We start from the raw sequence: 22,154 nt of genomic DNA, 5'->3' as shown, positions 1-22,154 counted from the left end.
GAAATACTAAGAGACTCTGTCATATGGGAAACATATGCAGTATTTTTTTTTGTGGATCTGCTGGGCACCAAGGCATAATATATTTAACAAACATATTGGACCATTTTAAAATTTTCATTATGTTCATATCTATTGCAAGGATAACTAAGAATGTATTATGTTAGTTATGTATCTAACTAAGGTTGAAGTATCTATGGAGCTGAGAAGACCCACTCTTAGCACTCCTATGGAGCGTCTGTGGAGTTGAGAAGACTCACCCTTAGCACTCAATATAGAATATTCAACACTCAGCCGTGCATGGTGGCTCACGCCTATAATCCCAGCACTTTGGGAGGCCAAGGTGGGTGGATCACCTGAGGTCAGGAGTTCGAGACCAGCCTGGCCAACATGGCGAAACCCCATCTCTACTAAAAATAAAAAAATTTAGCTGGGTGTGGTGGCGTGTGCCTTTAGTCTCAGCTACTTGGGAGGCTGAGGAAGGAGAATCACTTGAACCTGGGAGGCAGAGGTTGTAGTGAGCCGAGATCACGCCACTGCACTCCAGCCTGGGCAACAGAGTGAGACGCTCTATCAAAAAAAAAATATTCAACGCTCCTAGGTTCAATATTCTATATTTTATAGATTATACCAAGGTTTCCTATGTTTGCTAAAGCCTACATTTTAATGTAAAAATGAACCTTTTTTTTTTTTTTAAATCTAACTATTTTTATTTTTCGGATTTTGAAGGCAATCCAGCATCCAGCAGATGAGAAGTTGCAAGAGAAGGCATGGGGTGCAGTTGTTCCACTAGTAGGCAAATTAAAGAAATTTTACGAATTTTCTCAGAGGTTAGGTAAGTTGAAAGTTTCGTAATTGTGACTTCCCTAGTGAAAAAGATGTTTATTCATTCCAGAAGTTTAGAGTTTTTTATGTTCATAATGCTGAATTTGGCTTAGTATCTGTTTTATAAGTAAAGCAAGCTTGTTAGACTGTAAGATTATAGTTAATCTTCTCTCAATCCTGGCCTTTTAATTCATTTAGATCATTTTTGTCCACAAGTTATTTTCCTCATCATCTGTCGTTTTACATACATGAATCTGAGCATTGATTTTAAATGATTTTAAGAACACAAAAGTTTAACTAACCAAGGGCCTGAGGATTACTTTCCCATATATGGGAAAAGGACTTACTGTAGAGATGGAGAGAGATTCTACCAAGTGATTTCTCATAATAGGACCCTTTAGCATCCAAAGAAATCAAAGAGGTTTTCTTGAAATTTTTACTGGTTACGCTTAATTCATGTATCTAAAACTGTAGAAGATGAGAAATAGGCTGGGTGTGCTTGCTCATGTCTGTAATCCCAACACTTGGAGGCTGAGGTTGGGAGATTGCTTGAGCTCAGGAGTTCGAGACAAGCCTGGCCAACATGGCAAAATCCCATCTCTAAAAACAAACAAACAAAAATAAGCTGAGTGTGGTGGCACATGCTTGTGTTCCCATCTACTCTGGAGGCTGAGGTGGTAGGATCACCTGAGTCCAGCAGGTCAAGGCTGCAGTAGCTGTGATCACACCACTGCACTCCAGCCTGGGCAACAAAGTGAGACCCTGTCTCAAAAAAGAAAGAAAGAAATAGAAAGCTAATGATATACCCAAACTTGTCTAGGGAGTTATTAAAGCAAAAAGAATTCAAAACAGTTTGCTTTTTCCCTTGCTTGGGAAAAATTATTCAAAGGTCAGAATTGTGTCTTCAATATGAGTAAGCAAAATTGGAACTCCCTTTATTGGAGGAGGAGGAGGCAGAGCAGGTAAGATTTAGCCAGTTAGCTCTTTGTTTGATTTTAAAGTTGTAAGTGTGAAGCACTTTATTTTGTACAGTGAATAGACACAGGAGAGGAATACTATAGATGTGTGTCAGAAATTAGGACGATTTGAATGTAGTTAAAACACGTACTTCCATATAGTTTGAATTTTTGAAATGTATAAACATTACAAATTAATCATAAGAAAATCATACTGTGATTGTTTGTTTTTTAAATACATAAGCCGGAAACCAGGGGATATATACTATAAGATTGAAGTCAAACTGGGGACCCAAAAGCTAAATTTAGACTTGAAAGATGTGATTTGTCTGGCCCACATAATTTTAAAAATTTCTAATTAGTTGCCAGGTTTAACACTTGGTCACTGTATGGTTGTTTTTTTTTTTTTTTTTTTTTTTTTTTAAAGCCTCCAACTAGCAGTAATTGATCTGCATGTTAGAGAGCCAGAACTACATGGCAAACCATCTCTGCCTCCATTAGTTAGGACTTGTGCTTTCTAGTTTGTAATAAGTTTTTATTGCTTCATGTTTTTTAATATCTTACTATATTTATATTTGCTATTTGGCCATTTGTATTTGTAACTTCTGAAGTTGAAGTTCCATTTTTAAAAAATGCCTATGTTCTTAAAAAAAGTAAGACAATTGCTGTTTTTCCTTTAGATGCAGTACAGCCTGTTAAATGTAATGTTAAGACAGACAATAGTTTGGATAGAAATATTGTATAAATTATCTTTTTCTTACTGGAAATAAGAATTGTAATTTATTTTCCCAATTTTAGTATTAGTTATTTTACACTATTTGTCTTTCAATCAAGTGTCTCTATAGTCTGTAGCTTTGCACTTTATAACCCAATCAGCCTAGGTTTTCTGTCTTGGTTGTCTTGTCTACTATATACAGCTTTTCTTATGCTGGTTTCTGGCTGCATTTATAGTTAAATTGCTTTTGATGGTGCTCAGATGCTATTGAAGCTCATCTTGGTCTTTTAGCATATCCCAATAAACAAAGAATAATTGTAAAATAGGCCAAACTAGTTGGACTATTTGTCCAACTATAACACTATAAACCAAAAAGTGTTATATTTTTACCATGGGAATTCATCGGTCTCGTGGTGTATGTCCCATCATGGGTGCTATTCCAGCACAAACAGCACCATGGAGCAGCATGCAACTATGAAGACATACATGATCCTTCAGAATCTTGCAGTCCTAAGGAGAAGGTTTCTTGGCCTGAGCACTACAGATACACCTTCAGAAGAAGGACCCTGATCCTTTGCCAGTTTGCGTACTTACAATGGGACAGGGCAAGGATTACCTGCATAATTTGAAGATACTCAGTTTTGCTGACACGGTTTAACTACACTGCCCTGGTAAATGTGGGCAGCAAGCCACCCAGGTGCCAAGGCAAGAGACTGAGGACACGAGCTGTTCCAGTATAATAAAATATAAAACAAGAATAGTTATACCAGATATAGATCTTAGATATGATTATATATGAATATCATTAATCACTAGTTGGTAGCAATTACTCTTTATTCCAATATTATAATAATCCTCACTCTATAATCATAACCTAGGAAAAGCCAGGCCATACAGAGATAGGAGCTGAGGAGACATAGTGAGAAGTGACCAGAAGACAAGAATGCGAGCCTTCTGTTATGCCCAGACAGGGCCACCAGAGGGCTCCTTAGTCTAGCGGTGACGCCAGCGTCTGGGAAGACGCCCGTTGCCAAGCAGACCGTGGTCTAGCAGTAGCTTCAGTGTCAAGGAAAAACACCCGCTACTTAGCAGACTGGGAAAGGGAGTCTCCCTTTCCCCGGGGGAGTTTAGAGAAGACTCTACTCCTCCACCTGTTGTGGAAGGCCTGACATTAGTCAGGCCCACCCTCAGTTATCCAGAGGCCTAACCGTCTCCCTGTGATGCTGTGCTTCAGTGGTCATGCTCCTAGTCTGCCTTCATGTTCCATCTTGTACACCTGGCTCTGCCGTTTAGTTAGCAGTAGCAAATTAGTGAAAGTACTAAAAGTCTCTGATAAGCAGAAATAATAATGTAAGCTGTTTCTCTCCTCCTCTCTCTCTCTGCCTCGGCTGCCAGGCAGGGAAGGGCCCCCTGTCCAGTGGACATGTGACCCACGTGGCCTTACCTATCATTGGAGATGGCTCACACTCCTTATCCTGCCCCTTTGTCTTGTATCCAATAAATATCAGCGCAGCCTGGCATTCAGGGCCACTACCGGTCTCCGTGTCTTGGCGGTAGTGGTCCCCTGGGCCCAGCTGTCTTTTCTTTTATCTCTTTGTCTTGTGTCTTTATTTCTATACTCTCTCGTCTCCGCACACGAGGAGAAACCCACCAACCCTGTGGGGCTGGACCCTACAGTAAACTTGCCATACTTGCTTGTTCTGTACTTGCTTGTTTTGTTCTGAGGCCTTGGAGCCCCTCCTGTTGAGGCAGATACCTAAAAGAAGGTTGTATGGTCAGGCAGTAGGACAAACTGCTTTGTCTCCCCTCAGTCTTCCTCATGCTTTAGGGGCTTACATTAGGGACTGCCTCCAAGGGTCATAATGAGTAAGTCCCTCCAACATGTTAGCTTCTTTTCACTGGACAGAATTTATCAAAATGTATTTTAAAGGCCCCAAATGCCCACCGTAATTGTGGTCATGACTCTTGGTTGTCTTTTAAATCCTTTAGAATCCATGTCCTCAGGTTCTCTTCTGAGGATTTGAGAGTAGATAGATGGCAGTTGATGAGAATAAATTACTGTTGTCTCTACAGGGACACTCTTCCCAGGGGCTTCCTCTTCCTAATCAACTAGTTATTCTTCCCTGTCCTAGCTTGTGGACTGATTTGTCATCTTTATCATTCCTTCTAGTTGTCTTTTCCTTGCAACCTCCTTCTATGGTTTTGGCTCCTGCACTCATCTGCCAGCTTCCTTTGGTTCTTCCAGAACTTAGGGCTTAATAGACTATTAATTTTCTCCTGGTCATCTACTTTTTAAAAAATCATAATCTCATGGTTTTGTTTTAGGAGCTTCATCTGAGTCCAATCCCAGGCATCTTTTCTTTGTCCTCTCTTTCTCTCCAACTCATCCAGAGACTTCTGGGACATTTTCTGTGGGGTTGTCTCCAGTTTCTCTCTTGAGACAGAGCATTGTAGGCTAGTAGGACTGACTTGTGCCAGCACAGGCCTGCGGGGTGAGGCTGATCTAGCTGCTTCAAAGGCAGATTAGCAGATTTATCACCTTGAGCTTCCCTTTCATCGTAGATCTACCATTGAGGGTCTCAGCCATTCATAGACAAAAGTTCTGCAACTACTGGTCACTGACCATCCCAACTTAGCCAAGCGACCTGACTCCAGTCCCAAAAGTGGTAGAGAACTTGGAATGCTGAAATTAACCCTGAGACTTGATAAAGTCTAGGCAAATGCATTTTTCTTTTTTTCTTTAACAGACTATAATAATATTTTGTAAAAATGTTTTTTTCTGTTCGGTGTCTCTCTTACTTAGTTTTCCAGTTAACACCAACAGAAAGAATGAATCTTGGAAGAAGTAAACCATTTTTAAAATATAACCCAAAATGTTTGACTTTTAATTGATCATCTTCACATCCACTGTTACACCTCAATACACCATCCATACCCCTACAGTCCATGCTGCACACTGCAAATGAAGTAGCATTTTAAAATGCTAATCTGATGATGCCACTCCTCTGCTTAAATGATTTCTCTAGGGACGTTAGGATGCCAAAGCCAGAGTACTTAATGTGGTACACAAATTATTTGTGTATGAATTATCTTAGTCCTGGTTACCCTCCTCTTTGCCCTCTGTGCTCCTATATTGGTGGTCTTGCAGTTCCTCAAGTATGTCATGCTCTTCTCAGTTCAGGGTCTGGCTCCCTGCCTTTCTGTCTGCAAACTCATGTTCATCCTTACTACCTACTTCATTCTCAGTCCAGGAGTCACTTATTCAGGGAAATCTTTTCCTAGGCCTTCCATTAGGTGAGGTCTTATTTTTATACCTTTCCACAGTACTGTGTACTTATTTTCAGCACATATCACAACTGTAATCATTTGTCTGTCTTCTCTCTATATAATAAGGCTCCATATGGGCACAGGGAGCATGTCTGTCTACATCCATTTTCCCAGTGCTTGGCACAGAGTAGCCAGTCAATACATTTTCTGACTTACTGGAAAAAAAAAGGATAATAGCTGTCATTTGGAGTTATTGTATGGATGAGAAATAATGTCTGTGAAGAGATAGTTCAGTACCTGGTATCTAACAGACACTCAGGAAGTACCTACTATTGTTTTTAATCAGTAGATTAATGTTTTGTAGGGTTACAGAAGTAATTGGTACTATTGGTAGTAATCAGGAGGTTAATGTTTTATAAGGTTACAGAGACTACGTACAATGTTGCTTTATTTCAGAGACAGTTTATTGTGGTAGAAAGAATAGGGCTTTGGAGTCAGAAATACCTAGCATTTACTAGCTATAACTTTGGGCTGTAAGCTCTTTGAAACTCTTTTGATCCATCTGCAATGACCATGTCATAGTTGATGGTAAAAATCAAATGGGAGACTATATTCAGTGTACAGTAGATGTTGACTCATATGTAAATCTTCATAAATAGGAAAACTGGGTTTTTTTTTAAGTTACGGGCTGATGACCCGACATAAAGTTTTAAATTTATCATCAATATTTGTTTATTAATCTGACATTTATTAACGTCAGATCATAATTTAACTCTGTAAGCTCTTATTTTCCCTGACCAGAATTTAGCAGCATTTTCCAGTTCTGTGATCTGTAACTGAATTCATTTGATTTCTATGGCTTTTTGAAATATTGAAATGAAATATTAGTATTTAGTATTTAATATTAGTATTAGTATTTAGTACTTCCATTATCAAACATGGTATTTATTAGCCTGGCATCCCAAAAGTAGCACTTATTTCAAAGGGACCATTTTGCTCACATAATGAATTAGAATATTTATATTGTAGTCTTGAGATGTCAAGTTCTAAGACAAGAAGCTTATTGAACCACATATTTTGTTCTCTTTAGTAGCTGAAAGCAAACAGTTTGTGGTTATAAATAAACGACGTATTGAAAGTATGAGAAATTGGTAATTGATTCATGGGCATATACAGACAGTGTGGACACAATGCCATTGAAGAAAGTTACTCAGTTGTAGATAATAGTTACCATTTCATAAAACCAAATTCCACACTGTGTGAAGTGATTAAAGTAATATAAAATTTGCCCTTTGATCCTGGTGTTGAATTCAAATTCACTTCTGCACTATTTTCAATCTGGGTTTACAGAATTATAAACCCTTGAATTAGTCCCTTTGAGGTTTTTATTCTGTTAAATAGTATTCAGAATGTGTGTAGTACATTAGCAATGGCAACATTGAAACTTCTTAATTAGTTTTATTATATTTAGATCATCTGTTTTTTTTAAGAGAACTTTTCTGGGAATTAACATTTATGAATTGTTCACTTTTTAATAAACAAATATCACACAGATACAAACAACTTAATGTTTTTTTCAATTTTTTTCTTTAGAAGCAGCATTAAGAGGTCTTCTGGGAGCCTTAACAAGTACCCCATATTCTCCCACCCAGCATCTAGAGCGAGAGCAGGCTCTTGCTAAACAGTTTGCAGAAATTCTTCATTTCACACTCCGATTTGATGAACTCAAGGTAGAATTATCTATTGGCCCTGATTGTTACGAAAATCATGAATCTTTTAATGAGTACTAGGAGGAATAGCCGGGAAACATTGTTAAAATGTATTTAAATGATGTCTGCTAGACCTTAATAAAAATGGAAAACTGGATTTAGAAATTATGACAGGTATTTTGATACATGGCAAAGAGCAAATTACTGAGTATTCAGTCTCAATCTTCTTTTTTTTTTGAGGCAGAGCCTTGCTTTGTCACTCAGGGTGGAGTGCAGTGGCGTGATCTCAGCTCACTGCAACCTCTGCCTCCTGGGTTCAAGTGATTCTCCCACCTCAACCTCCCGAGTAGCTGGGATTACAGGCATGTGCCACCACGCCTGGCTAATTTTTGTATTTTTAGTAGAGACAGGGTTTCACCATGTTGGCCAGGCTGATCTCGAACTCCTGACCTCAGGTGATCCACATGTCTCAGCAGTCTTCATTTAACCTTGTTTAAAAATTAATCTCCGAAACGAAATGTTGAGCTTCTTTTCCAATATTTTTTCTTTTCTGCTCACACCCCCTACCCCCGTTTTCCAACATTCTTTTATATTAAAATGTTGCTAAAATTTCTTTTTTCTCCCTTCCTCCTTTCCTGCTTTCTTCCTTTCTGTTTCTTTTTTCCTCTGTCATTGTTTATAGTGTTAGGAACTATAAATACCTTGTTGTTAAAAAGAATGAATGTAAAGGAATAAGCACTAGGTCTCATATCAAGAGACCTGAGTTCCAATTTATACTCTGCCATAGTAACCCCAGTCATGAGACGCTGGGCAGGTCCTTTGATTTTTCAGGGCCTCTGGTACCCTGTCTAGAAAATGGAAGAGCTGGATTCCAAACTTCAGCATTTTATAATTGTATCACAGTCAGATTTGTATGTAAAATTCTAGTTTGAGGAGTGCTCTGTTGACCATATCTACATACTTCTATCGTAATAACTAAAAACAAGTGCCTAAACAGTCCTTTTTGTTTTTGTTTATTTGATAAACAAGCTTTTAGTACATTACCTGAAATTAACTGAAAAGAAAAGGGAAAGTATACTGCCTGTGGTCTTTCGTTTTATATGTTCAGTAAGGACTGAATACAGTTATAAGCCACCTTGGATTATACCAGTGCTAGTTCTTAAAATGATACTATGAATTATGGAATGTTTTATACTAATTAAAACTGAAGATTTTTTACTTAATTTTTTACATTAGCATTTAGTACATAACATTTTTTTTCCACAAATGTCTTCTTCAGATGACAAATCCTGCCATACAGAATGATTTCAGCTATTATAGAAGAACATTGAGTCGTATGAGGATTAACAATGTACCGGTAAGTTAATGCTTTGAATTAGGGGGATGGTAAGAATAACTTAGTGCTCAGCCTGTTCATTTTATTATTTTGTTTGTTCATTCAGATAGTGTTAAAGCTAGTAATAAAGTTAGTAATTATGGGCAGCCATAGCTGTAGGAGGAAAAGCAAACTGTAACAAACCATATGGTGTTTACCTGTTTTTCTTCACAGTCTCTTAAATTCCCACAACTACTTCAACAAAATTGCTTATCTGTATAACGTTGATCCTTATAAAATTTCGCAGTGTACTCTCATTTTAACTGTACAGAAATTCTGTGAATTCATAGTTACGAGTTTTTTGTCTCCATATTCTTAGAATGGAAGAGTCTTGGAGAGAAATTGACGTGGGTTAATTTCTTGGAGAGAAATCTTGAACCCAAGTCAGTTTTCCTCCAAGAAATTAATGGTTAATGCTGGCAAGAGGTGATAGTGAGGTCATGGCTTGTTAACACATCTGTGCCTGATATAGCTGTTTGAGAAAATGGCTTGTGCCTGCTCCTTGGCTAGTATAGCATTTCTTCTGGCTTCTTTAGGTCTGTTAACTTCTTACCATCCTCCTCTTAAGCTGTTTATTACTCTTTTCTACCTCCCAGGAACTAAATACACCATAAGTAAAACTAGAGTGGAGGAAAATATTAACTTGTTCTCTGTGTTTCTGAGAACCTTATAATTGGTCTGAAAAATTTCAAAGATCAACCCTTGTTTCAAATAGATAGTTTAATAGAGAAATACTGTAACTATGTAAGGAATGATAAGTGGTATAAGAGATTTAAAAAATATATATCAAAGACTATAATTCATTTTCTTTTTCCTTGAAAAAATATTTTAGGAAGCACTTGCACTAAGGCACTGAGTTGGAGGAAAAGATTCCTCTTTACGAAGCATCTGTAATTTGCATCAATTTGATTTTTGCATAGACCAGTTCCTGGTGTGAGACTGACCTTAACATCTGTCTTTTTCATACCTACCACATAAAATAAGATAAAAGCAAAAAGCAAAGCAGCCAATCCTATACTATACCCATCCTTGCCGTCACTTAAAGCTAAAGACATTAGTCATCTTGGTTCTCCCTTTTACCCTCAATAATTACAGGTAAAATCCAATTTTTTTCAAGTGAAATATCTCTGAAATGTCTTCTCCATCCCCCTTTCCATCTCCTCCTCCCACTGTTCCAACAGAGAGCCTAATTCCCACTCTTTCTGGCAGTCATTCTGCACAGCATAACTCATTTTCGGACCTACAAGTCTTTTTCCATTTTGGTACAATCCGCCCACGATCATCAGTTAATTTTCTTTAGGAAATTGACTTAGTTGTCATTCCTTTCATCCAACACTCTAAATGTCTCCGCATTCCATATGGAAGAAAAATATGAACTTAAGCTAGCATTTATGGCACTATACAGTCTGACCCCAACCTGTATCTTTCATTGGTTGCAGCCCCTTATTACACTGAATATGCTGAATTACTCTTTAGGGAATCATTTGAAAACATACTCTTTCCCCTGCCAGATTGGAACCTGCCAGATTGGAATACCTTGTTTACCTGCCCAATATCACCTGCAAAAGGATAACTGTTTTTCTCCTTAGTTTCTTCTATTCCAACTTAATGTTCCTCTGACTCCCTTTTTGTGTTATCACCTGTTAGAATCTTACCATGGATGTTGTATGGATACTTACTGTTCATAATGGAGGACAGGGTACAATTTTACAATCATTTTTCTGTCCTCCATAACATTTAGAATCTCTTGTATGTAGTAGACAGTTCATCAAGGTTTTATTTAAATTCCTTAATATTATTTAAAATATTTTTGAAGAGGTTAATCTTTTTTTAAAAATATAACCTTTTTTTTAAAAGAATATTTAAGTATTATTGATACATGAGAGTCTAAAATGTAATTGAGGCAGGCACCCTGCCTGAGTCCTTTTATAATTGTTATTGTATGTAATAATTTGTGAACTAACATCAAGTGCTTTTACCTTCCCCACAGGCAGAAGGAGAAAATGAAGTAAATAATGAATTGGCAAATCGAATGTCTTTGTTTTATGCTGAGGCAACTCCAATGCTGAAAACCTTGAGTGATGCCACAACAAAATTTGTATCAGAGGTAAGCATTGCCTAGGCAGGTACTCTGTGTTGTTATTTATCCCCCTGTTGCAGATGTGATCTCAGCAAGCCCAAGACATTAAATACCATCTTGAAACCAACAGACTCCCAGATGTATGTGTTGAGTCCTGACTTTTTTCTGAGGCCCGCGTGTGCACACCTGTCCACGTATTTGCAGTTTCTCTGGAGGGGATGGTGGACACCTCAGTGATAGCTGATGGCACGGCCAAACCAAACTCTGGGTTGCCTTTTCCAACCCTGCCCTTTCTTTAGTTTTTGCTTTCTCAATTAATAGTACCAGTGCAGGCAAAAACTTACAACTTATGTCATCCTAAATTCCTTTCTTTTTTTTCTTTTTTGAGACAGAGTTTCACTCTTGTTGCCCAGGCTGGAGTGCAATGGCGCGATCTCAGCTCACCACAACCTCCGCCTCCCGGGTTCAAGCGATTCTCCTGCCTCAGCCTCGTTAGTAGCTGGGGTTACAGGCATGTGCCACCACGCCTGGCTAATTTTGTATTTTTAGTAGAGACGGGGTTTCTCCATGTTGGTCGGGGTGGTCTCGAACTCCCAACCTCAGGTGATCCGCCTGCCTCAGCCTCCCAAAGTGCTGGGATTATAGGCATGAGCCACCGCGCCTGGCCATCATCCTAAATTCCTTTCTATACCTCGCTCCCTACATGTATTCCATCAAACAGTCTCATTGGCTTTCCCTCCAAAATACTAATATATCATGAATCTGAAAACTTAAGTTACTTTCTTGCCACCAGCCACATCAGACTTCTCATCTGGATTACTGCATTCATGTCCTGACCATTCTTCCTCCACTCTTGCCCCAATATAGTCGTTTCTCCATAGAGCAACCAAGTAATCTTAAAACATAAACCATGTTCCCTCCCTCCTCCATGTAAAATGTTCCCAGTGACTTCCTAGTACCCTTAGGATAAAATCCAACTATTGCATAGCCTATAAAACTCTACACCTTTGACCCCCTGTCTGCATTGTTGCAGTTGTTCTTACATTGCTGGAATGCAGGTGCCTTTCAGAAGAGTACTGCCTTCGCTATCTTGCTCATAGCTGTATCCCCAGTGCTTGGAACAGCTGCTTAGAGTCTAGTGCATTATTTAGAAAATTAGGAGTAGGAACCAGGTTTTAAAGTTGCTAATTTTTCATATTACGCTAAATTTTAAATTGTGCTTAAATAATAATGTTTGTTACTTTTACTTTTTTTGTTCTTCATATACTTCTACAGAATAAAAATTTACCAATAGAAAATACCACAGATTGTTTAAGCACCATGGCTAGTGTATGCAGAGTCATGCTGGAAACACCGTGAGTATCAGCTAATCTTTTTCACTTTAACAGTGCTGTTGAGATGACTGATATTTCAAAACATGTTCATATATGAACATGTTTTATCTGGAAGGTGGAAAGTAAGTATATTCCAAATATTGAATGTTAATATATGAACAAACAAAATAATTTGGCTATTTAATGTAACTTCTGGTTAAGTATAAAATAGAGTTAGTTGGTCTTCAGGTACCTCAGACCAGTCAGACTGACTCAGACTCTTAGTTGTCTTCTCAGAACAGAAATGTGGTTGTGGTTTTTTGGTGACTGGGATGTAGGAGAAGAACTTTAAAGCTCCTTGGTTATACTTAACCATAAATGTTCTTTTTCCATATTTAGTAAAGAATCTTACCCTTTTGCCAAAGGGCTGGAATTATTCTTCTGTTTATCCCTTTTTCTCTCAATTATTAATTGTCACTCTTTTTTTATTTTTTTCAACATGAACCTGAATTCTCTTTTTTTTTTCCTCTCCTCTCTAAAGCATATATGATGTATGATACAGTGTGTCCTGGCTGGATTTTTCCTGTTAGCAGGCAGAAAGAATCCCTCCTGGATTCCAGAATAATAAATACAGTCATGTGCTGCTTAATGACGTTTTGGTCAACAATGGGCCACATATATGATGGTCCAAAGCACTATACTGTACATCATCTCATTGGAAAACCTTATGAAATAGGAGGGCAACTATCATCATAATCCTCTTCCTTCCCCCCACCACCAACTTCAGGGAGTGAGGTCCTGGGAAATGAAGGGACACTATCCATGTGCTTGGATGTCTCTAACCTGGTTCCGTACTCTTTCCGCTATGATATACTGCCTTCTATATATAGACAAAAGTTCAATTTTCTTTTTCACAAATGAGAAGAGAATATGATTGAGTTTTAGTAAAACTGATATCCAGTAATACTGTAATGTATTTAGATCAAGTTAGCACCTAAATAGCAAACCTGCTTGCTCTATTAAGCTAGTGATTTTTCATCATAGGTGGTAACAGCCTTTACGTAGCATCCATTCTCTAAAATTGTTGCCATTGGTCTAGCAGAGGAGCAGTACACTAATGTGGGTGCCGATATTACAGAAACCAGAATACGTGGGTGATGACTGCTCCACTCACCATCTTCTCGTCTCTCTGGGGATCTCATTGTGGAGTAAGGGGCATAATGTTAGTATCCCTTTCAGAGATCAAAGGGGCAAGTCAGCATCAGCTGAAAGTTGAATCACCTCATTAAAGAATTTTGTATCTCCTTCAGGGGGTTGATTTGGAAAGGAAAACAGACATAAGATTTGAATGTATCAGTGTGGCTACTTGTGAACATACTGCATTTAACTAATTGATAGAAATTTGAATAAAATATTTCAGAAGAGGTTTTTCTTGTGTGTGTGTGTTTTTAAAAATAATTTTGTAATGCACTTCTTCCATGCATATCTTATCTACTCTTCAGGGAATACAGAAGCAGATTTACAAATGAAGAGACAGTGTCATTCTGCTTGAGGGTAATGGTGGGTGTCATAATACTCTATGACCACGTACATCCAGTGGGAGCATTTGCTAAAACTTCCAAAATTGATGTAAGTTATTATTTTATATAAATAATTTCAAATGAGTTTCTCCATGGAAACCATAGGATTTTATTTTATGATAAGAGCCAGCAAACTGGACTCTCACAAAACTCAGATTTATAGTTTGTGAAATGGTGGACTTTCATCTCCTCTGTTCTTGTGCTGTATTTCTTGTGGCCTGTATTCAGGTGGAATAGAATGATCAAAGGATGACTGTATTGTCTACTGAGTACCTCCTGGAAGGCTTCTAGTACATATTTGGCAATATAAATAAATAATTAGATATAAGGAATTTTGAATCATGTCCTTTAATTCCTTTGGCCAAAGGCCATTTCAAATAAAATGTTTATTTCAGAATGCATATAAAAAGTCAGTAGTGCTGCCGGGTGTGCTGGCTCATGCCTGTAGCCCGGCTCATGCCTGTAGCCCAAGCATTTTGGCAGGCTGAGGCAGGAGGATCACTTGAGCCTGGGACTAGAAGACCAGCCTGGGCAGCATAGTGAGACCCCCATTTCTAAAAAAAAAAAAAAAAAAAAAAAAGAAAAAATTAGCCAGGTGTGGTGGCACACATCGGTAGTCACAGCTACGTTGAGAGGCTGAAGTGGGAGGATCCCTTGAGCCCAGGAGTTCCAGCCTGCAGTGAGCCACGATCACACCACTGCATGCAGTCTGGGTGAGAGAGAGAGACCCTGTTTTGAAATTAAAAAGACAGCCAGTAGTGATGCTCCAGTGGAAAAAGATGAAGACTTTATGTATTTTCCCTCCCCTACCCAGTCATAATAATTTGTGACTGTAGTTGGCTCTCAGCTTTTCTTCTCTCTGTAAAAGTTTGTATTAGAAATAGTTTTCTGATTTCTCTACTTTGTAGTTTCTTTCCCCAACCTCTCACATCTAGTTCATTAATGTTTGGTGAGAATTGTCTTCCTGTTTCCCTTTCATAGCTAGTTTAGGCTCTTAGCATTTCAGATCTCGATCACTGATTACTAGCCAAGCTTCTTGCCTTCATGTACACCTGTCATATGTAAAGAGAAGTGAGTTAATATTTACTGTATGGTTGCCATGTCCCAGGAATTTTACATTTGTTCTCCCTTGTGACTCTGAAAATACTCTAAGGATGTTAGATGTCATCTCCCTTTACTGATAGGGCAACTAAAGTTTAGCAGATTAAGTAATAGAATTGCTAGTAGGCTGGGTGCAGTGGCTTATGCCTGTAATCCCAGCACTTTGGCAGGCCGAGGCAGGCGGATCACCTAAGGTTAGGATTTCAAGACCAGCCTGGCCAACATGGTGAAACCTCATCTCTACTAAAAAAAAAATACAAAAATTAGCTGGGTGTGGTGGCACACATCTGTAGTCCCAGCTACTCGGGAGGCTGAGGTGGGAGAATCGCTTAAATCCAGGAGGCAGAGGTTGCAGTGAACCAAGATTGCTCCACTACACTCCAGCCTGGGTGACAGAGCGAGACTCCATCTCAAAAAAAAAAAGAATTGCTAGAAAAGGTAGACCCCACATTTTCTGGCTTCCAAATCCTGTGTTCTTTCTGCAGTATTATGTTTTTTTATAACAACCAGGCTAATATATCTTAAATACTATCGTCATCAAGTGATTACCTTTTAAAATAACCTGTGAGTCCCCTGCTGCCAGGCATAACACTTCCTATGACTCATCCTGGCTTTCAGCCTCTCATAACTCCAGGTGCAGTGCTGAAAAATTCCTATCTGTCCTCTGTGTGATACTTTACTCTGTGGGGTTTCTCTACCTGAAAGCTCCTCTTTTCCTTACTAACATACTCATTCTGTCCTTTATTTTTTATTTTATTTTTTGCAGCAGAGTCTCGCTGTGTCGCCCAGGCTGGAGTGCAGTGATGTGATCTCGGCTCACTGCAAGCTCTGCCTCCCAGGTTCACGCCATTCTCCTGCCTCAGCCTCCCGAGTAGCTGGGACTACAGGCGCCCACCACCACGCCTGGCTAATTTTTTTGTATTTTTAGTAGAGATGGGGTTTCACCGTGTTAGGCAGGATGGTCTCGAACTCCTGACCTTGTGATCCGCCCGCCTCGGCCTCCCAAAGTGTTGGGATTACAGGCCTGAGCCAATGCGCCCAGCCCATTCTGTCCTTTAAATCGCCACTCATCACCTTTTCCAGGAAGTCTTCCCTTAGCAAACCCTTTGTTTTTCATTGCATGTGTGGTACATTAGTTTGACTGATTTTGTTCTGAAAAAGATTTTGTTCTCACTAAGTGAGAATAATAACACTTAGGTTGGGTTTTTTTCTGTTCTAAGAATAATTAATTTACATAGTATGTAATCTCTTGAGTTCCATAGTTATGGTCTTGATTTATTTTACTATTTTGAAAAGGAATGTTACATGAAAAAAATGGCTGTTTTACCTTTTCTGTTTTCTTTTTCTTTAGATGAAAGGTTGTATCAAAGTTCTTAAGGACCAACCTCCTAATAGTGTAGAAGGTCTTCTAAATGCTCTCAGGTGTGTATATGTACGCGTACATATGTACAGAAAAAAATCTGTAAGGAAAATGGTTTATGTTTATGTAAAGAAAATGCATTAAGTGTGAATAGGATATAAAAATAAGTGTTCAAGCTAGAAATATGAAGATCTTATTTTGTTTATTGATAATCTTGCTTCCAAACACTGGTTACAGTATTTTATAATGAGGAATGTGTGGGACACATGACAATAGCAGCTTCATTTTCTGGTTGAAGATTTTGGCTTTTACTTATTGCTTCTCTTCAAACAGAGATTGCTTGTTTTTTTAATAAAAGTGTTATATACCAGTTATAAATAAAATTCAGAAAACATAAGAAAATGTAAATAAAAAGAAATAATGTAATCTCACCATTTTGAGATAAGCCACTATTAGCATATAGCCTTCCAGAGTTTTTTCTTTACATATGTAGATAATAGCTCTATGTAGTAGTTATCTTTTTACAAAATAATATCATACAAAGTGGCCTTAACTAGCTCTTTCCTCTTAATAGAATATAATTACATTTGTGTTCAGACTTGTGTTTTGTTATTTTTATGTATTTCCTACAATAAAAATTAAGTAGTCATTATTTAATGTCTTTTCTTAGATTAGTTTTACTTAATTTAGTTGCTCAAACTTCTACGAATGCTAGAACATTATTTCTTTATTTAGAGATGGAATCTCGCTCTGTCACCTAGGCTGAGTACAGTGGCACGATCTTGGCTTATTGCAACCTCGGCCTCCCGGGTTCAAGTGATTCTCCTGCCTCAACCTCCCGAGTAGCTGGGATCACAGGCGTGTGCCCGTATTTTGTATTTGTAGTAAAGACGGCGTTTTACCATGTTGGCCAGGCTGGTCTCAAACTCCTGACCTCAAGTGATCCACCCATCTCAGCCTCCCAAAGTGCTGAGATTACAGGCGTGAGCCACTGTGCCCAGCTGCTAGAACATTTTTAAATGAAAATCTCAGTACTTTATAACATTTGACTACAGAGATTTAATTGGTAGTATTCACATGACATAAAAGATGATGTCCCATTACTTGATTTTTTTGGGATTTAAACACAAAAATTACATGAACACAGAAATATTTATATAATGATATTTACCACATAAAATGTAGGCTGTATCATTTCAGCTAAGTGGAAATGTCAAATGATTTTATTAAGATTATGAAAAAATGTTTAAAAAGTTTTTAAAAGATTATGAAAAGTGTTGCATAAGCGGTAACTGCCTGAATAAAGGTGATCTATTCTAAATGAACATCAGCAAGATTAAGGAACATAATTTAAAATCCTTATAATGTCAAACTATTTTAACCATAAGCCTAGTTTTTATTTTTCGAATTCTGTATTGTTGGGGTTTTTACAATGCATACTTCAGTGGTTTTGCCAATATTTAATGATATCATGAGTCTTTCCTCCTTGGTTTCTTTCTGAATACTCCCTGTGTCTCAGTCAACCTGATTTTTCTCCCAAGCCTTTGTCTTTCTGATTGGTCAGTCTCTTTGAAGCCAGCAAGTGGCAGGAAATCTTTTTTAAAAACTTAAAGGTAATTGAGATCTAGGAGGTTTTAGGATTCTTTCTTGAGCTTGAAGGTAGTATGCCTAACTCAGAATCTGCGTCTCACTTTAAGGGTAGTTCAGTTTCCTTTTCCTTAGAATGAAAGCAAGGAGGCCAGTGATGGCGAGTGAAAGACAGGGTTGAAGTCTCCCACAAAGTAATCTGTGTTTGAGGGAGAGGGGAGGGAAGGAAAGCACCAGGGAGGCAAGAGTCGCCTGTCAGTTTGGTACATTTTCTTTCCTATTATAATAGATGATGGAAACTAGAAAATAAAATGTTTCTTTTAGAAACAACAAAATCAGGTCTGACTTGAGACTCAGGCACTTTCCTTTTAAACAAACACCCTAGCTGATGTAGATAATGCTGATACTTTGAAAAATATTTCTTAAAGTAAATCCATCTAGCCTTTAATATGTTTTACTGACAGCACATGTTTAGAAAGCATTTTGTAACCCCAAAAGTACTACACGAGTGTTACACACCTCCACAAAATAGAACTTAATGACCAAAAGATTTTAAATGAGAGAATAATTCCATATGTGTATGTTTGTTTTGAATGCTTTTCTGTAGTAATTATTTATATAGAACTTCCTGTGCTACTAAGAGAAGGCATCAAGTCATATGTCCATTTTACAGGTGGAAAAATGGAACCAAATACATTTAATCATAAGAGGGAAAGAAGAAAAGAGAGCTGGGAGTTCAGATTCAGTAGTAGATAATTGTCTTCTTTATTAAATTTAAGAGTAAAGGTAAATAGTAATTGGTTTTCTTTAGTAAAACAGTCATGCACTTGGAAAAAAAATTTGTTTTTGTGCACAAAGGAAAATAATGCCATATATCTTCATGTTTTATTTTCGCATATATTAGATAATATTGGCCTTTTCTTGATAAGTGAGTGTGGTGATGCAGTGTGCTCTGGATTGGCTTTGTCCAAAGAAGGAAGCCAAGATCACATCCCACAGAAGGAGGGAGAACTTGTGTCGTGGGTAGAGAGGAAAACACCACTCTTCGAATAGTGCAGTACATTGCTGAGTAGTGATACTTTTAACTACTCTGCAGTAGAAATTTTACTGTGCACATTGCTTGGCTCTTTCTACTATTTAGTTGTATAAATAAGTGGAGGAGAAACAAATGAAGAAATGGATTTTGAGAACTACGAGACGTCTGTAGGATTTTGTGTAATTGTGTATACTTTATCTACATAAAGAGAACAAAAAGGTTAAATCCTTGCGACATCACTTAGCATTTAATGTCAATATTCCTTTATGGATTTTTTTTTTTCTTTCCAACCTGGCTGCTTATCTTGTCTTCCTTCCACAAGTATTTATTGAGCACCAATTATGTGCCAGGCACTCTGATACCTATTCAAAAACATGAGAACAGTTTGGGAGTGACTTCTCAGTAACATTGTAGACAGTATATCAGGTACTTAATAAGCATTCTTCAGTTTTTAAATTAATTTGAAATGAACCTAATAGGAATTGGGTTTAAATTTCTTAAACACAGAAAGATCTGTGTGGACCTGCTGAAAAGGATGTAGTCCTAGCTGGGCATGGTGGCACACACCTGTCATCCCAGCTACTTGTGAGCCCAAGGCAGGAGGATTGCTTGAGCCCAGGAATTGAAGGCCAGCCAGGGTAATACAGCCAGACCTTGTCTCTAGAAAAAACGATCTAGTCCTTAAGATTATATGTGGAATTCTTGTGAACCAAGTTTGTCTGTCTGGGTTATCTCCAAAATACAGTCCACATTCACGCATTGAACACCTGTCTCCATTGCTGCTGTAATCTGGCCCAAGCCTTGACATCTGATTATTTCACACTTGGTGCTCAGTAACAGCCCCCTTATTTAATGCCTCCCTCAACAGCCAGAATGATAACACTTAAGTGGCATCACACCCCTCTCCTGCTTAATATGCTCCACTGGCTTTCACTGCACTTAAAATAATCTCCAAACTCCTTACTATGTATGGCCTCTGGGTGTCCATGTGAGATGGTGTTTCCCTGTCTCTGTATGTAGCCTCTTCTTGTTATACTTCTCTCCTTTGCTGCTAGGCTTTACCCTGTCACTAATATTAATGTATTGTTATCGTTCTCCGTCTGCTAGGTTGTAAGCTCCTTGAACAGTGCCTGAGACATAGTAGGCTTGCTTAGTGGATTTTTACAGTTTAAAGGAATACTGTTGTGAATCTTTATAATATATAATCACTCTTTGTGATTCTCTTTTGGATTCTTATGTTGGATTTGCATGCGTGTAGCAAAACACATGCCTAGAAATAAGGCACTTGGAGAATCGAGACATTTTAGAGATATAACAGCTGTAGTAATTGAGGCATCTTAAATACAGAATAGAAAAGGGGTTGGAACACTTTTCTGTAAAGAGCCAGAGAGTAAGTAGATATTAAAGGCCTTGTGGGCCGCATGGTTTCTGTTACAGCTCCTCACCTCTGCCACCATAGCAAGAAGGTAACCATAGATGGTACAGGAATGAATCAACTTGGTGTGTTTCAGTAAAACTCTTATATGTAAGCACTGAAATTTGAATTTCATAGAATTTCCACAATAACACATGAAATATTACTAATTTCTTTTTTTGTCTTCCTTTGCCCCCCAGTCATCCAAAAGGTTAAAAAATAGAATTAGCTCACGGTCCACACAAAAATGGGTGGATTGGATGGCCCATGGGCTATAATTTGCCAGCCTCTGGGATAGAACAGCATTTTCTTCTGAGTGAGAAGTTACAGCTAATTGTTTACTTGAGAGATTAACCAATCATTTTAGCAATGTAGTTGTAAGTAAGTTAAAAGGGGGTGAGGATGACAGGCTGTGCAGAACCTGAACAGGATTAAAGCTACAATGAGAAGCCATAATTTTGTGAGTTTTGCTGTGACCAATTCTCCATCCTGTCATAATTAGAGAACCCGATGCTGATTCTTTTTTAAGTTCCTTAAATTGATCTTTTTTCTTTTCTTTTTTTAGGTACACAACAAAACATTTGAATGATGAGACTACCTCCAAGCAAATTAAATCCATGCTGCAATAACAATTCTGGAATAAGCACCTGCTGTAGACAGAAGACAGTATTCTGCAATGACTGAGAATGCAGTTTTTTAGTGATTGCAATTACTATCTCATTTATTCTTGCTTTTATTTCTTTCCTCTGTTCCTCTTCCCTCTTTTTTAATCATGTTCTTGTTCTTAAGACTTCTTTTCTGTGCCAAAATCAGTAAAGTTACACTCTGAAGGGATATCATCCTTTCAAATGGGCCATCTAAGGCAGCTAATTATGCATTGCATTGGGGTCTCTACTGAGAAAAATTCTGTGACTTGAACTAAATATTTTTAAATGTGGATTTTTTTTGAAACTAATATTTAATATTGCTTCTCCTGCATGGCAAAACTGCCTATTCTGCTATTTAAAAACCCTCAATGACTTTATTTTCTACTGCCGCCTTTTTCATGTGCAACCAAAATGAAAATGTTTAAATTAACTGTGTTGTACAAATGGTACCCAACACAAACTTTTTTTAAATTAGTAATACTTTTGTTTAAAGTTTTAAGTTTGCATTTTGACTTTTTTTGTAAGGATGTATGTTTTGTGTTTAACCTTTATTAACTAACGTTAAAAACTGTGATGTGTGCGTAGAATATTACGTATGCATGTTCATGTCTAAAGAATGGCTGTTGATGATAAAATAAAAATCAGCTTTCATTTTTCTAAGTGTGGCTTGGTTTACTGATGTTTTGTTTTGAGGCTTCTGAAGTTTTCCCCATGTATGTTTTTATGGAATGCATATATACATTACATGATTTTTTCTTCTTTTAGGGGAGAGCTGGGTCTTTTCATTAGAATTTTGATCAATGTCTATGTATATACTTTTAATTGCCGTTAAAATTTTGCTAAGCATATTAAGACCAGTGATCTTTTCATTAACTGGACTTTTATTCTTGATTTACTCTTGTATGGATGTAGTAATGGAAGGAAAACCGCATCCTTGCTTGATTCTCCATTTCTAGGAGAGCGGGTAGCAACATGAAGGCAGAGTAGCCGTTTAATCCTGGGAAGAGAGTGATTATAAGAGGGACTTCCCAGGAGAAAAGCAGAGGCCATGATCTCACTAGTGGTAGAAAACTAACGTGTTTGAGTTTAAGATCATAAAACCTAAATCATGAAATCTAAATCTCATGGTTGGAACAAACTACTTAAAGGTTGTCTAGTTCAACCATGCCAGTGGTTTAAATATTTACGAATA

The 22,154-nt window shown here is 37.8% G+C and overlaps 1 protein-coding gene across 13 annotated transcripts in view; it reads left to right on the top strand.

Moving 5' to 3' along the window:
• Positions 1-21,622, top strand: part of CYRIB (CYFIP related Rac1 interactor B) — a 176,736-nt gene extending 155,114 nt beyond the window's left edge. For all 13 annotated transcript variants that reach the window (XM_063669070.1, XM_054499210.2, XM_054499212.2 and 10 more), the window contains 8 exons: positions 727-832; positions 7,354-7,490; positions 8,749-8,826; positions 10,835-10,951; positions 12,200-12,279; positions 13,740-13,866; positions 16,270-16,340; positions 20,881-21,622. In XM_063669070.1, coding sequence (XP_063525140.1) covers positions 727-832; positions 7,354-7,490; positions 8,749-8,826; positions 10,835-10,951; positions 12,200-12,279; positions 13,740-13,866; positions 16,270-16,340; positions 20,881-20,944 — 780 coding nt within the window. In that variant the 3' untranslated portion in view covers positions 20,945-21,622. The remainder of the gene's footprint in view (positions 1-726; positions 833-7,353; positions 7,491-8,748; positions 8,827-10,834; positions 10,952-12,199; positions 12,280-13,739; positions 13,867-16,269; positions 16,341-20,880) is intronic.
• Positions 21,623-22,154: the final 532 nt, after the last annotated feature.

This window comes from Pongo pygmaeus, chromosome 7, assembly GCF_028885625.2.
Source record: "Pongo pygmaeus isolate AG05252 chromosome 7, NHGRI_mPonPyg2-v2.0_pri, whole genome shotgun sequence".
Taxonomy (NCBI): Eukaryota; Metazoa; Chordata; class Mammalia; order Primates; family Hominidae; genus Pongo; species Pongo pygmaeus.
This window is presented reverse-complemented; position numbering and strand designations above follow the sequence as displayed.